At 44.6% G+C, this 15,365-nt stretch overlaps 1 protein-coding gene across 3 annotated transcripts in view; it reads right to left on the reverse strand.

Annotated features, from left to right (window-relative positions):
• Window positions 1-1,317: 1,317 nt before the first annotated feature.
• fam167ab (family with sequence similarity 167 member Ab) overlaps window positions 1,318-15,365 on the reverse strand; it is a 36,447-nt gene continuing 22,399 nt past the window's right edge. For all 3 annotated transcript variants that reach the window (XM_062044671.1, XM_062044670.1, XM_062044672.1), the window contains exon 3: window positions 1,318-2,533. In XM_062044671.1, coding sequence (XP_061900655.1) covers window positions 2,270-2,533 — 264 coding nt within the window. In that variant the 3' untranslated portion in view covers window positions 1,318-2,269. The remainder of the gene's footprint in view (window positions 2,534-15,365) is intronic.

Raw genomic sequence — 15,365 nt, forward strand, 5'->3', positions numbered from 1 at the left:
AAAAAAAAAGGTGAAATAACTGAAAACATATTTTATATTCTAGTTTCTTCAAAATAGCCACCCTTTGCTCTGATTACTGCTTTGCACACTCTTGGCATTCTCTCGATGAGCTTTAAGAAGTAGTCACCTGAAAGGGTTTTTACTTCACAGGTGTGCCTTATCAGGGTTGATTCGTGGAATTTATTGCTTCATCAGTGGGGTTGGGACTATTAGTTGTGTTGTGAATGAGAAGGTGTGTCCAAACGTTTGGCCTGTACTGTATGTAGCTAGCGCCTAGCCAGCTTTTTCAAGAACCATGTTGAACATGAATGCCCTTCATCATGAGAGTGTACCTGATAGAGATTCAGGTAGGTGCACATGTAGTTTATCGATAGTTGCACAGTTGTGTCTGATCATAATGCCTAATCTTCATCATCACTGACAATAAAACATTTCTGACAAATTGTAAGAAAATCAATCCATTGTTTTATTACATGTAAAATGTATGATCATAATCATTGTGAATACTATCCATCCAGGTCGTATTCTCAGGGCACCGAATCGGTCAGATCCACTGGAATGTTCGGATTGTCTTAGATGTTTTGCCTCTCGACCGAACAGGCTTCATCAGTTAATGCTATACCAAACTTGATTGGACGGTTCTAGTCTGAGAAGATGGTGCTGGATCCAAAGTATTTATCCTTCAGTCTGCTTTCAGCCAAGAAGCATGTGAATAGGCTCAAAAACAAACAATAACAGTGTCAAGAAACAATATTTGGTGCGCTTGATTAGAATGGCCTTAAAGTTTATTGAAATACTTGGACTTGAACAAAGGATTTGACAGGCTATTTGCAAAATATGACACTGGGCTCACTGATGAGGCAGCAGCGAGCATATACGGAAAGAGCTTTAAAGCGATCTTAGATGTGCTATGCTGCATATACGGAAGCGCCATGATGTTTGGATAATGTCATACGTTTACAGACTATTACAAATTTGCTATCAAACAATTACTCTTTCAATAAAATACACTTGAATTGCTGTTTTGGTGGAACTAGTCTCTCCTTTTTTAGATACAGTGCATTCGGAAAGTATTCACAGCGCTGCACTTTTTTCCACATTTTATGTTACAACCTTATTCCAAAATGGAAAATGTATTTAAAAAATGTTAAAGTTATGAAATCACATGTACATAAGTATTCACAGCCTTTGCTCAATACTTTGTCAATGCATCTTTGGCAGCAATTACAGCTTCAAGTCTTTTTGAATACGATGCCACAAACTTGGCACACCTATCTTTGGGCAGTTTCGCCCATTCCTCTTTGCAGCACCTCTCAAGCTCAATCAGGTTGGATGTGAAGTGTTGGTTTTCATCCAGGATGTCTCTGTACATTGCTGCATTCATCTTAGTCTAGTCAGGGAGGTGACCAAGAACCCGATGGTCACTCTGTCAGAGCTACAGTATTCCCCTGTGGAGAGAGGATAACCTTCCAGAAGGACAACCATCTCTGCAGCAAACCACCAATCAGGCCTGTATGGTGGAGTGGCCAGACAGAAACCATTTATTATTAAAAAGTTTGCCAAAATGCACCTAAAAGACTCTCAGACCATGAGAAACACAATTCTCTGGTCCGATGAGGCAAAGATTGAACTCTTTGGCGTGATTGCCAGGCATCATGTTTGGAAGAAACCAGTCACCGCTCATCACCAGGCCAATACCATCCATACAGTGGTGGTAGCATCATGTTGTGGGGATGTTTTTCTGCGGACGTAACTAGGAGAGTATAGTCAGGATAGAGGAAAACATGAATGCAGCAATGTACAGAGACATCCTGGGTGAAAACCAACGCTTCCCGTCCAACCGATGGAGCTTGAGAGTTGCTGCAAGGACAAATGGGTGAAACTGCCCAAAGTGTGCCAAGCTTGTGGCATCGTATTCAAAAAGACTTGAAGCTGTAATTGCTGCCAAAGGTGCATCAACAAAGTATTGAGCAGAGGCTGTGAATACATGTGATTTTTTTGTTTTGTTATTTATTTGTAATACCTTTTCATATTGTCAATATGGGGTATTGAGTGTAGAATTTTGAGGAATAAAATGTATTTATTCCATTTTGGAATAAGGCAGTTACAACAAAAATGTGGAAGAAGTGAAGGGCTGTGAATTCTATGCGGATGCACTGTATTCTAGATATGTTTTTAATTTTATTAGCTTTTCCTCCACCGTTAGCTGTGTGTTAAAATGATTAATCAAGCAACTAGTCTACTAAAGACTGAGTAACATAACATATGACTAGCATAGCGAGAAGCGTCGAGAGTTAATGTTCATCTTCGTGACTCCGATGAGTCGCAGTGGCGCAGATAGGCCCAGACCCGGCGTGACGGGGCATTCGCACAGCAGGTCGGCCAACTCGTCGCGCTCCTCCAGGCCATAGGTGGCGGCGTTGAGCATGCGGCGATGCAGCTGACACGCCTGCTCGATCTTCATCTTGCTGATGTCGCTACGCAGGCGGATGAGCTGCCTCGCCAGGTGCTGGTCCTGTAGACGCATCTCGGCCTGGAGGACCGAAAACGAGATTAAATATTCAATGCCACAAGAGGTATTTTTTCTGTGAAGTTGCAGAAAATTTCCTTACACGGGACTCTTTATTGTCACCAAATCTACAAAGAAAACTCACAGTGGGACTCTCTTGACATGATCTAATTTCCGTGCACTGGCCTGCCGAATGTGCAAAGATCAGTGTAGAGGTCCCAGTCCCTTCACTTGTCCACTGTCTTTGTGCAAAGCCTGGAAAACTATTACAAAGGCTTTGCCTCTTTGCGTGTTAGCTCCATGAACATCAGTGAATGGATGAATGAGCGGCCTAATTGAGCACAGTGGAGGAAATCACACTTGCGGAAAGTTTGGAATAGTCGCAAAGTCATTAAATAAATGAGCGATTAAGTCAGCAGCCTAAACAAATTGCAGTAGAAAATAGAAACAAAAAACATCTACAGGATTACAGTGGTGCTTTGAAGACCAAATGTACAAAAACACAAAAAAAATCCTTTTAGAGATAAGGTAAATGCAATTCATAATATATTTGCAGTCACATAAAAAATCAGACATCCATACGCGGAACGATACACGGGCAAACGGACTAGTTTGTTACGACAAACAACCAATGTTTTTCCGTAAGATAACAGAAGGAAATTGTAGTAAAAACCGAATCAAATGAAAAATGAGACGTTCAAAAACCAAGGTACCACTGTATTTAGATTGTAACTATGGCGCGGCATTAAGCAAGTAGGCCATGTTTACAGGTCCAATTTGTTTGCTGCCTAAACGGGCTGCTGTAAAAAAAACAACAACAATCGGATAAATAAACAGAACTAATGTGAAGATTTGAATGTCGTCGCCATGTCATTAAAATAGTTTTTCAAGTTTTCTTACCAATTGGTACCTTTTTATGTCTATTTGGGATCTGCATAAGTCCTGAAAATTTGAAATCAAATCATGAATGAATGAAATTTGTTTATTTCGGTCATATAATCAACCATTTTGTGTGATCAATTTAACAGCACATACACATATTAACAATCATACACATACACACAAAAAGAAAAAGAATGACCGAAAAAGGAATAGGCTGAAGCCAAGGCTTATATTTGCCTATCCTATACATTCACTGAAAATTAGATTGCCTGGAACATCAACGTTCAAAAAATCAATGGGACGAAAGTAATCGTTGCTATATATTATCAATCAATCAATCAATCAATGTTTATTTATATAGCCCTAAATCACAAGTGTCTCAAAGGGCTGTACAAGCCACAACGACATCCTCGGTACAGAGCCCACATACGGGCAAGGAAAACTCACCCCAGTGGGACGTCAATGTGAATGACTATGAGAAACCTTGGAGAGGACCGCATATGTGGGTAACCCCCCCCTCTAGGGGAGACCGAAAGCAATGGATGTCGAGTGGGTCTGACATAATATTGTGAAAGTCCAACACATCAGCGAAAGTCCAGTCCATAGTGGGGCCAGCAGGAACCATCCCGAGTGGAGACGGGTCAGCAGCGTAGAGATGTCCCCATCTGATGGACAGGCTAGCGGTCCACCCCAGGTTGGGAGCAGAGTAGAAAAGAAAATAAAAGAAACGGCAGATCAACTGGTCTAAAAAGGGAGTCTATTTAAAGGCTAGAGTATACAAATGAGTTTTAAGATGAGACTTAAATGCTTCTACTGAGGTAGCATCTCTAACTTTTACCGGGAGGGCATTCCATAGTATTGGAGCCCGAATAGAAAACGCTCTATAGCCCGCAGACTTTTTTTGGGCTCTGGGAATCACTAATAAGCCGGAGTTCTTTGAACGCAGATTTCTTGCCGGGACATATGGTACAATACAATCGTCAAGATAGGCAGGAGCTTGACCGTGTAGTATTTTATACGTAAGTAGTAAAACCTTAAAGTCGCATCTTAGGTGCACAGGAAGCCAGTGCAAGTGAGCCAGTATAGGCGTAATATGATCAAACTTTCTTGTTTTTGTCAAAAGTCTAGCAGCCGCATTTTGTACCATCTGTAATCTTTTAATGCTAGACATAGGGAGGCCCGAAAACAAAACGTTACAGTAATCGAGACGAGATGTAACGAACGCATGGATAATGATCTCAGCATCGCTTGTGGACAAAATGGAACGAATTTTAGCGATATTACGGAGATGAAAGAAGGCAGTTTTAGTAACACTCTTAATGTGTGACTCAAACGAGAGAGTTGGGTCGAAGATAATACCTAGATTCTTTACCGATTCGCCTTGTTTAATTGTTTGGTTGTCAAATGTTAAGGTGGTATTATTAAATAGATGTCGGTGCTGAGCAGGACCGATAATCAGCATTTCCGTTTTCTTAGCGTTGAGTTGCAAAAAGTTAGCGGACATCAATTGTTTAATTTCATTAAGACACGTCTCCAGCTGACTACAATCCGGCGTGTTGGTCAGCTTTAGGGGCATGTAGAGTTGGGTGTCATCAGCATAACAGTGAAAGCTAACACCGTATTTGCGTATGATGTCACCTAGCGGCAGCATGTAAATACTAAAGAGTGCAGGGCCAAGAACCGAACCCTGGGGAACTCCGCACGTTACCTTAACATAGTCCGAGGTCACATTGTTATGGGAGACACACTGCATCCTGTCAGTAAGATAAGAGTTAAACCAAGACAAGGCTAAGTCTGTCATCCCAATACGCGTTTTGATACGCTCTAATAAAATATTATGATCAACAGTATCGAAAGCGGCGCTAAGATCAAGAAGCAGCAACATAGATGACGCATCAGAATCCATCGTTAGCAATAGATCATTAGTCATTTTTGCGAGGGCTGTCTCCGTAGAGTGATTTGCCCTGAAACCGGACTGAAAAGGTTCACAGAGATTGTTAGACGCTAAGTGTTCATTTAGCTGCTGTGCTACAATTTTTTCGAGGATTTTCGAGATAAACGGAAGGTGGGACACCGGCCGGTAGTTTACCAGGAGATCAGGATCGAGGTTAGGTCTTTTGAGTAGAGGATGAATAACCGCTTTTTTGAATGCTAGGGGAACAGTGCCAGAGGAAAGTGATAAGTTTATAATATTTAACACTGATGGACCTAATAATACAAAAAGCTCCTTGATAAGTTTCCCGGGAATTGGGTCAAGTAAACATGTTGTTTGTTTTGTCCCATTTACACATTTTGACAGTTCCTCCAATGTTATTTCATCAAAGAGAGAGAAACTATTTTGGAGGGCGGTATCCGTTGTATATACAGTCGTATTTGTGTTAATAGAACCCAGTTGTAGCTGAGATGCATTGTCTTTAATCTCTTTTCTAATGACTTCAATTTTCTTATTAAAGAAATTCATAAAGTCATCTGCTGTGTGGGTGGAGCTACTGGGAGGAGTCCCTTGTTGGGTTAGCGATGCCACTGTACTAAACAGAAATTTAGGATCATTTTTGTTGAGGTGGATGAGATTTGAGTAATATTTAGCTTTAGCTGAGGTGAGCATGCGTTTATAAGTTATTAAACTATCACACCATGCTTGATGGAAAACCTCAAGTTTAGTCGCACGCCATTTGCGTTCCAGCTTTCTACATGATAATTTCTGGGCTTTAGTTTATTCTGTAAACCATGGGGTACGCCTTTTAGGGGCCCTTTTTAGCTTTAGCGGTGCTACACTATCAATGGTGTCGCGCAGGGCGTCATTAAAGTTGTTAGTGAGGTTATCAATAGAGCCCACATAATTTGGGAATGGTGCCATTACCGAAGGCAGTAGGTCAGTAAGAGTCGTCGTTGTGGCAGCATTAATGTTGCGGCTGCTATAGTAGTTATTATTATTATTATTAGTTTGTTGTTTTATAGTTTTATTATTTCACCTTCAAGGCTTTCTTAAAGGCCTACTGAAATGATTTTTTTTAATTTAAACTGGGATAGCAGATCCGTTCTATGTGTCATACTTGATCATTTCGCAACATTGCCATATTTTTACTGAAAGGATTTAGTAGAGAACATCGACGATAAAGTTCGCAACTTTTGGTCGCTGATAAAAAAAGCCTTGCCTGTACCGGAAGTAGCGTGACGTCACAGGTTGAAAGGCTCCTCACATTTCCCCATTGTTTACACCAGCAGCGAGAGCGATTCGGACCAAGAAAGCGACGATTACCCCATTAATTTGAGCCACGATGAAAGATTCGTGGATGAGGAACGTGAGAGTGAAGGACTAGAGTGCAGTGCAGGCCGCATCTTTTTTCGCTCTGACCGTAACTAAGTTACAAGCTGGCTCATTGGATTCCACACTCTCTCCTTTTTCTAATGTGGATCACGGATTTGTATTTTAAACCACCTCGGATACTATATTCTCTTGGAAATGAGAGTCGAGAACGCGAAATGGACATTCACAGTGACTTTTATCTCCACGACAATACATCGGCGAAGCACTTTAGCTACGGAGCTAAGGTGATAGCATCGGGCTTAACTGCAGATAGAAACAAAATAAATAAACCCCTGACTGGAAGGATAGACAGAAGATCAACAATACTATTAAACCATGGACATGTAACTACACGGTTAATGCTTTCCAGCCTGGCGAAGCTTAACAATGCTGTTGCTAAGGACGCCATTGAAGCTAACTTAGCAACGGGACCTCACAGAGCTATGCTAAAAATATTAGCTATCCACCTACGCCAGCCAGCCCTCATCTGCTCATCAACACCCGTGCTCACCTGCGTTCCAGCGATCGACGGAGCGACGAAGGACTTCACCTGATCATAGATGTGGTCGGCGGCTAGCGTCGGATAGCGCGTCTGCTATCCAAGTCAAAGTCCTTCTGGTTGTGTTGCTGCAGCCAGCCGCTAATACACCGATCCCACCTAAAGCTTTCTTCTTTGCAGTCTTCATTGTTCATTAAACAAATTGCAAAAGATTCACCAACACAGATGTCCAGAATACTGTGGAATTTTGCGATGAAAACCGAGCTTTTTGTATTGGATACAACGTGTCCGAATACTTCCGTTTCAACGATTGACGTCACGCGCATACGTCATCATACATAGACGTTTTGAACCAGAAGTTTAGCGGGAAATTTAAAATTGCACTTTACTAATCTAACCCGGCCGTATTGGCATGTGTTGCAATGTTAAGATTGTAACAAACGCACCCAAGTTCCCCGGGTGTCTTTGCCACTACGCAATTAAGGAGTCACGGGTGGGACCTGATATTCAGCTGGGAATGATTAATACATTAAATAAACACAAGACATGTATAACTATCAGCCACAAGACGATCAGGCTTATATTTAATATGCCACAAATTAATCCCGCATAACAAACAACTTCCCCCTCCCGTCCATATGACCCGCCAATTTAAATCAAACACCCATACAAAACACTCAATCCCACAGCCCAAAGTTCATACAACACATATATTTCCCCAAAGTCCCAAAAGTTACGTACGTGACATGCACGTACGGGCAAGCGATGAAATGTTTGAAAGCCGCAGCAGTGTACTCACGGTACCGAGACTGCGCATCCAACTCAAAGTCCTCCTGGAAAGAGTCTCTGTTCTCCCGGTTCTCCACAGGCCAATGGAAAGCACACCAAAAATGTCAAAAAGGCGGATTATTCCAAGAAGTGGCTCCGTGGCAAAAAACACTGCGTCTGACAGGTGCTCCAGTAGGTTAGTGACGTCACTTTCCGCTTCCGCCCGGTCTGATAGAACCGGATGCCTTTTATATCCCCCACATATTATTTACGTACATATTTAATATTAACATGATTATTAAATACGCCTGTAACAGTTTATAATAAGTAAATGGATGACATAATAAGTATATATATATATTTATTTTCCCAGCTGAGCACAAGTTAACTGTGACTGGCAATTTATTATATATATATATATAACGATGGACCCCTATGGCCATTACATTCCCCCCCCCCCCCAGCCAGCGGCTTATGGGGACCATAATAGGGTTTCATGTTTACCACATTAATAGTATCCACCTTACACTTATCAGTCAACCAACGAATACTGTAATTTACAGGACCCAACTTCTTCTCTACCCGCACAGGCCCTAACCATCTGGGTGCTAGTTTGGCAGAGAATTTACTTGAAGCTTTGGAAAGTGGGTGCGCCCTAATCCAGACCAGATCCCCAACTACAAAGTGTACATCCTTGTGTCGTGCATTATAATATCTGGCTTGTCGAGCTTTGGACGCGCCTACATGTCTCTCCACTTCCTCCTTTAGGTGTGTGTGTAAGTATGGTGTGATATGCAGATGTGTGTGGTGGTGGAGCTTTGTGCACCAGTCGTTCCAGGGGTCCCATCAGATTCCGCCCGAGAGTCAACCTGGCAGGGGTTGAACCAGTCGTCTCATGGACAGCGGTGTTAAGGGCAAACCGGAATTCAGGCAGCCACTTATCCCAGTCCTGATGATGGTTCCCTACGAAGGCGGCAATCATGGTCTTGAGGGTGCGATTGACTCGTTCTGTCATGTTGGTTTGTGGGTGGTAAGCTGTGGTTAGTTTATGGGTTACCCCCCAGGATTCGCACAGACGGGACATCGGTTGGCTTGTGAACTGTGGCCCTCGGTCAGACACAAGATATGTGGGAACTCCCCAGCGAGTGAAAATGTCATTTTTGAGAATTTGGCAGACCTTGGGAGTTTTGGCGTCTTTCAGGGCAAAAAGCTCTACCCACTTGGAGTAGTAGTCCACCACCACCACCATCAGTACAGAGTTCCGGTCCTTACTGAGGGGAAAAGGTCCCATGAAGTCCACTCCCAGCATTTCTCCTGGGGCGTTGACGGTAGAGGACTGGAGTTGCCCAGCTGGCTTGTCGTTGGGGTTTTTGTATTGTTGACAAGTCCTGCATGCTTGGACGTGACTCCAGACATCCTTCCTTACTGTCGGCCACCAAGCTACTTCCAGAATTTTCAAGAGTGTCTTCATTCTCCCCAGATGTCCTCCGAATGGACTGTCATGAAAGTAGGCCAGGAACTGCGGCACCAGAGACAATGGCACTACCAGCTGATAATTGAAGCCGCCATACTTAGATGGTACTCCCCGGTACAACACCCCTTGCTGAAGTTGATAGTGGATCCGGCCAGGCGTAGGTTGGTCAACAGAGGGTCCACATTCCAGACATGTTGAATCGGTTTTTTGGGCCTCAGAAATATCTTGCAGTGTGCTGGGCAGATCTGACCAGTAGGTTTTCGGGACAACGAGGCAAATCTTCCCTTCTGGTGATTGGGGTGCCCGTGACAGTGCATCCGGCACCACATTGCAGCAGCCCTTTTTGTAATGGACTCTGAATGTGAATCCCTGGAGTCTCAGCGTCCACAGTGTAAGTCGGGACGAAGTCTTAGGGCAGTTGAATGCCCAGGCAAGAGCACTGTGGTCCGTGAAGACATCAAAAGTTGTTCCCTCGAGGAAATGTCTCCACTTCTCAACTGCCCACACCACAGCCAAGCACTCTTTTTCGGCAGTGGAGTAACGGACTTCAGCTCCTTGGAGCCCTCGGGAGGAAAAGGCAATTGGCCGTTCTTCACCTTCCAGGCGTTGCATCAGGACCGCGCCGAGAACCAAGTCACTGGCATCACAGTGAACCTGGAAACTGATTTGTGGATGGGGCTGAGCAAGCACTGGTGGAGACTGTAAAAGGGATTTGAGGTGGTTGAAGGCCTCCTGGCAGGTAGGACTCCACTCCCAAGGAACATCCTTCTTCTTTAGTTGGTTTAGAGGAGATGCAATGTCGGCCAGCCTGGGGATGAACTTGTGGTACCAGCCGACCATGCCAAGAAACCTCTGAAGACTCCTCAGGTCTGTGGGAGGGGGATATGAAGTTATTGCTGATATTTTTTCTGGATCTACTTCCACTCCTTTGCCTGATATTAGGTGTCCAAGGAAGGTGAGCTGATGTTGAAGCAGGTGACATTTCTTGATGTTGAGAGTGAGGTTTGCTTGTTGTAATTTTGCAAACACCACCTCAAGGTCTAGCAGGTGTTGTTCTTCTGTTTGCGAAAACACAATGATGTCATCAATGTACACAAAACAGATTCTTCCCCTAAGCTCACCCAGCACTGTCTCCATTAAGCGCTGGAACGTCGCCCCAGCATTGCGCAGTCCAAACGACATAACTTTAAATTGATATAGGCCCAGATGGGTGATCATGGCAGTCTTTGGCTTGCTATCCTCATCCATGGCAACCTGCCAGTAGCCACTCTGCAGGTCAAGGGAGCTGAAATATTTTGCGCCTTGCAACGACTCCAGGATCTCATGTATGAGGGGCATGGGATAGGCGTCATGCTGGGTTTTGGCGTTCAAGCCCCTGTAGTCCACACAGAATCGGGGTGTTCCGTCCTTCCTGGGTGTCAGCACAACAGGAGAGGCCCACGGAGATGTTGATGGCTCTATCACTCCAGTGCTGATCATTTTTTTTATTTGTTCTTCGATTATTTCTTGTTTTTGACTGGACACTCTGTAAGCTCGCTTCCTCACAGGCATCTCATCCCTGGTGGTGATTTGATGTTTAATTACCCTGGTGGCCCCAGTAGTCTCAGTCCACACAGTTGGCCACTTCTGCAGCAGTGGTCGCACCACCTCAAGTTGGGATTCGAGGAGGGGGATGGCAGACTGATTAACTGATAAACATTTATGGCCATGTAAAAATTAACGGAGGGACCAGGGTGAGTCCAGTGAAGCATTTCTCTGCCTTTGGGGAGAAATTTGAATTCTCTCCCTCCGGGCATGACATACCTCCTGAGATGAGGTTTGAGTACCATTTGTGATGAGGTCATGAAGTCGAGACCTAGCAACAAGGGCATACATAAGTGGCCATCAGCCATCACATGAATCTGTAGGGTGCTGTGACAGTCATGCAGATTGAGGAGCAGGGTGGCTTTTCCAACTGCTTGGTTTACTTGTCCATTAGCCATAACAAACTTTGGAATTCCGCTTGGCTCCAGAACCTCGCCGCACTTCCTCACAGCCTTCCACAGCGTATGACTCATTAGTGAGTACGTGCATCCGGAGTCCAGGACTCCATCTCCCTTAGAGCCGCGCATGTTAATAGGGACCACCAGGAGGGATTGTTCGCCCATAGCAGCGGCAAGGTCGGCCCCACTTCGACTCGGCCCATGCTCCATCTTCTTGCCAGATCTTTTTGGAGGGTTGCTTTGTTGGACACGACTCCAATAGTCTTTACTATTTGTCCAATCTCGTTCAATCAGGGAGCCCACCTTGACCAGCTGTTCTACCGTTGTCACAATTCCACGTAGAGCACTGGCCAACCTGGGATTGCAGGCACCGAGTATGCGGCGCACGATCTCGGCTTCCTCCATGTCATGTCTCCACTTCAGGCAGAGGGCACGATAATCATATGCGAAATCTCGCAAGCACTGATTAGGGGTTTGAAGAATGGAGTGGAGCTGCATCTCAATCTCGGATTGGTAGTCAGTTGGCAAAAAGGCTTCCAGGAAAGACTGCTTAAATGTAGACCAGCTGGTTATGGTACTGCGGGCTGCCGACCACCAACTCCTGGCAGGACCTTTTAAGACAGCATTTAGTGTTCCCACCAGCTCAGCATCGCTCAGAGGGCGGAGTGCTAAAAAGTTTTCACACTGTTCGATGAAATCGGTGACATCGGCTGAGCCTCTGGACTCTCCAAACTGGGGAAATTCCATCCTGATGGGTGGTCAGGCAGTGAAGCGGAAAGTGACGTCACAATCCACCTGGAGCACCTGTCAGACACAGCGTTTTTTACCACGGAGCCACTTCATGGATTAATCCTCCTTTTTGACATTTTTGGTGTGCTTTCCATTGGCCTGTGGAGAACCGGGAGAACAGAGACTCTTTCCAGGAGGACTTTGAGTTGGATGCGCAGTCTCAGTACCGTGAGTACACTGCTGCGGCTTTCAAACATTTCATCGCTTGCCCGTACGTGCATGTCACGCTACGTGCATGTCACGTACGTAACTTTTGGGACTTTGGGGAAATATATGTGTTGTATGAACTTTGGGCTGTGGGATTGAGTGTGTTGTGTGGGTGTTTGATTTAAATTGGCGGGTTATATGGACGGGAGGGGGGAGTTGTTTGCTATGCGGGATTAATTTGTGGCATATTAAATATAAGCCTGTTCGTTTTGTGGCTGATAGTTATACATGTCTTGTGTTTATTTAATGTATTAATCATTCCCAGCTGAATATCAGGTCCCACCCGTGACTCCTTAAATGCGTAGTGGCAAAGACACCCGGGGAACCTGGGTGCGTTTGTTATAGAGTGGTCTGAAGTGGAGACATGACATGGAGGAAGCCGAGATCGTGCGCCGCATACTCGGTGCCTGCAATCCCAGGTTGGCCAGTGCTCTACGTGGAATTGTGACAACGGTAGAACAGCTGGTCAAGGTGGGCTCCCTGATTGAACGAGATTGGACAAATAGTAAAGACTATTGGAGTCGTGTCCAACAAAGCAACCCTCCAAAAAGATCTGGCAAGAAGATGGAGCATGGGCCGAGTCGAAGTGGGGCCGACCTTGCCGCTGCTATGGGCGAACAATCCCTCCTGGTGGTCCCTATTAGCATGCGCGGCTCTAAAGGAGATGGAGTCCTGGACTCCGGATGCACGTACTCACTAATGAGTCATACGCTGTGGAAGGCTGTGAGGAAGTGCGGCGAGGTTCTGGAGCCAAGCGGAATTCCAAAGTTTGTCATGGCAAATGGACAAATAAACCAAGCAGTTGGAAAAGCCACCATGCTCCTCAATCTGCATGACTGTCATAGCACCCTACAGATTCATGTGATGGCTGATGGCCACTTATGTATGCCCTTGTTGTTAGGTCTCGACTTCATGACCACATCACAAATGGTACTCAAACCTCATCTCAGGAGGTATGTCATGCCCGGAGGGAGAGAATTCAAATTTCTCCCCAAAGGCAGAGAAATGCTTCGCTGGACTCACCCTGGTTCCTCCATTAATTTTTACATGGCCATAAATGAAGAACCCCAAGTTAATCAGTCTGCCATCCCCCTCCTCGAATCCCAACCTGAGGTGGTGCGACCACTGCTGCAGAACTGGCCAACTGTGTGGACTGAGACTACTGGGGCCACCAGGGTAATTAAACATCAAATCACCACCATGGATGAGATGCCTGTGAGGAAGCGGGCTTACAGAGTGTCCAGTCAAAAACAAGAAATAATCGAAGAACAAATAAAAAAAATGATCAGCACTGGAGTGATAGAGCCATCAACATCTCCGTGGGCCTCTCCTGTTGTTCTGACACCCAGGAAGGACGGAACACCCCGATTCTGTGTGGACTACAGGGGCTTGAACGCCAAAACCCAGCATGACGCCTATCCCATGCCCCTCATACATGAGATCCTGGAGTCATTGCAAGGTGAAAAATATTTCAGCTCCCTTGACCTGCAGAGTGGCTTCTGGCAGGTTGCCATGGATGAGGATAGCAAGCCAAAGACTGCCATGATCACCCATCTGGGCCTATATCAATTTAAAGTTATGCCGTTTGGACTGCGCAATGCTGGGGCGACCTTCCAGCGCTTAAAGGCCTACTGAAATGATTTTTTTTTATTTAAACGGGGATAGCAGATCTATTCTATGTGTCATACTTGATCATTTCGCGATATTGCCATATTTTTGCTGAAAGGATTTAGTATAGAACAACGACGATAAAGATTGCAACTTTTGGTATCTGATAAAAAAAAGGCTTGCACCTACCGGAAGTAGCGTGACGTAGTCAGTTGAACATATACGCAAAGTTCCCTATTGTTTACAATGATGGCCGCATGAAGTGAGAGAGATTCGGACCGAGAAAGCGACAATTTCCCCATTAATTTGAGCGAGGATGAAAGATTTGTGGATGAGTAAAGTGCAAGTGAAGGACTAGTGGGGAGTTGAAGCTATTCAGATAGGGAAGATGCTGTGAGAGCCGGGGGTGACCTGATATTCAGCTGGGAATGACTAAAACAGTAAATAAACACAAGACATATATATACTCTATTAGCCACAACACAACCAGGCTTATATTTAATATGCCACAAATTAATCCTGCATAAAAACACCTGCGTGTTTGTTATGCTAGCTCCTAGCTCCTCTGCTAGCTCCTAGCTCCATAGAACACGCCAATACAATTCAAACACCTGATCAACACACACAATCACTCAGCCCAAAAGACCGTTTACCTAACCCAAGGTTCATAAAGCTTATATATTTTTAAAAAGTTACGTACGTGACGCGCACATACGGTCAAGTTATCGAATGTTTAGCAGCCAAGGCTGCATACTCACGGTACCTGATATTCAGCTGGGAATGACTACAACAGTAAATAAACACAAGACATATATATACTCTATTAGCCACAACACAACCAGGCTTATATTTAATATGCCACAAATTAATCCTGCATAATAACACCTGCGTGTTTGTTATGCTAGCTCCTAGCTCCTCTGCTAGCTCCTAGCTCCATAGAACACGCCAATACAATTCAAACACCCGATCAACACACACAATCACTCAGCCCAAAAGACCGTTCACCTAACCCAAGGTTCATAAAGCTTATATATTTTTTAAAAAGTTACGTACGTGACGCGCACGTACGGTACGGTACGTGTTATGCTAGCTCCTAGCTCCTCTGCTAGCTCCTAGCTCCATAGAACACGCCAATACAATTCAAACACATGATCAACACACACAATCACTCAGCCCAAAAGACCGTTCACCTAACCCAAGGTTCATAAAGCTTATATATTTAAAAAAAGTTACGTACATACGCAAAAAAAAGCCAAAGCTGCATACTCACAGTAGCACGTCTGCGTCTTTGTCATCCAAATCAAAGTAATCCTGGTAAGAGTCTGTGTTGTCCCAGTTCT

Source organism: Entelurus aequoreus, linkage group LG04 (genome assembly GCF_033978785.1).
Source record: "Entelurus aequoreus isolate RoL-2023_Sb linkage group LG04, RoL_Eaeq_v1.1, whole genome shotgun sequence".
Classification (NCBI taxonomy): Eukaryota; Metazoa; Chordata; class Actinopteri; order Syngnathiformes; family Syngnathidae; genus Entelurus; species Entelurus aequoreus.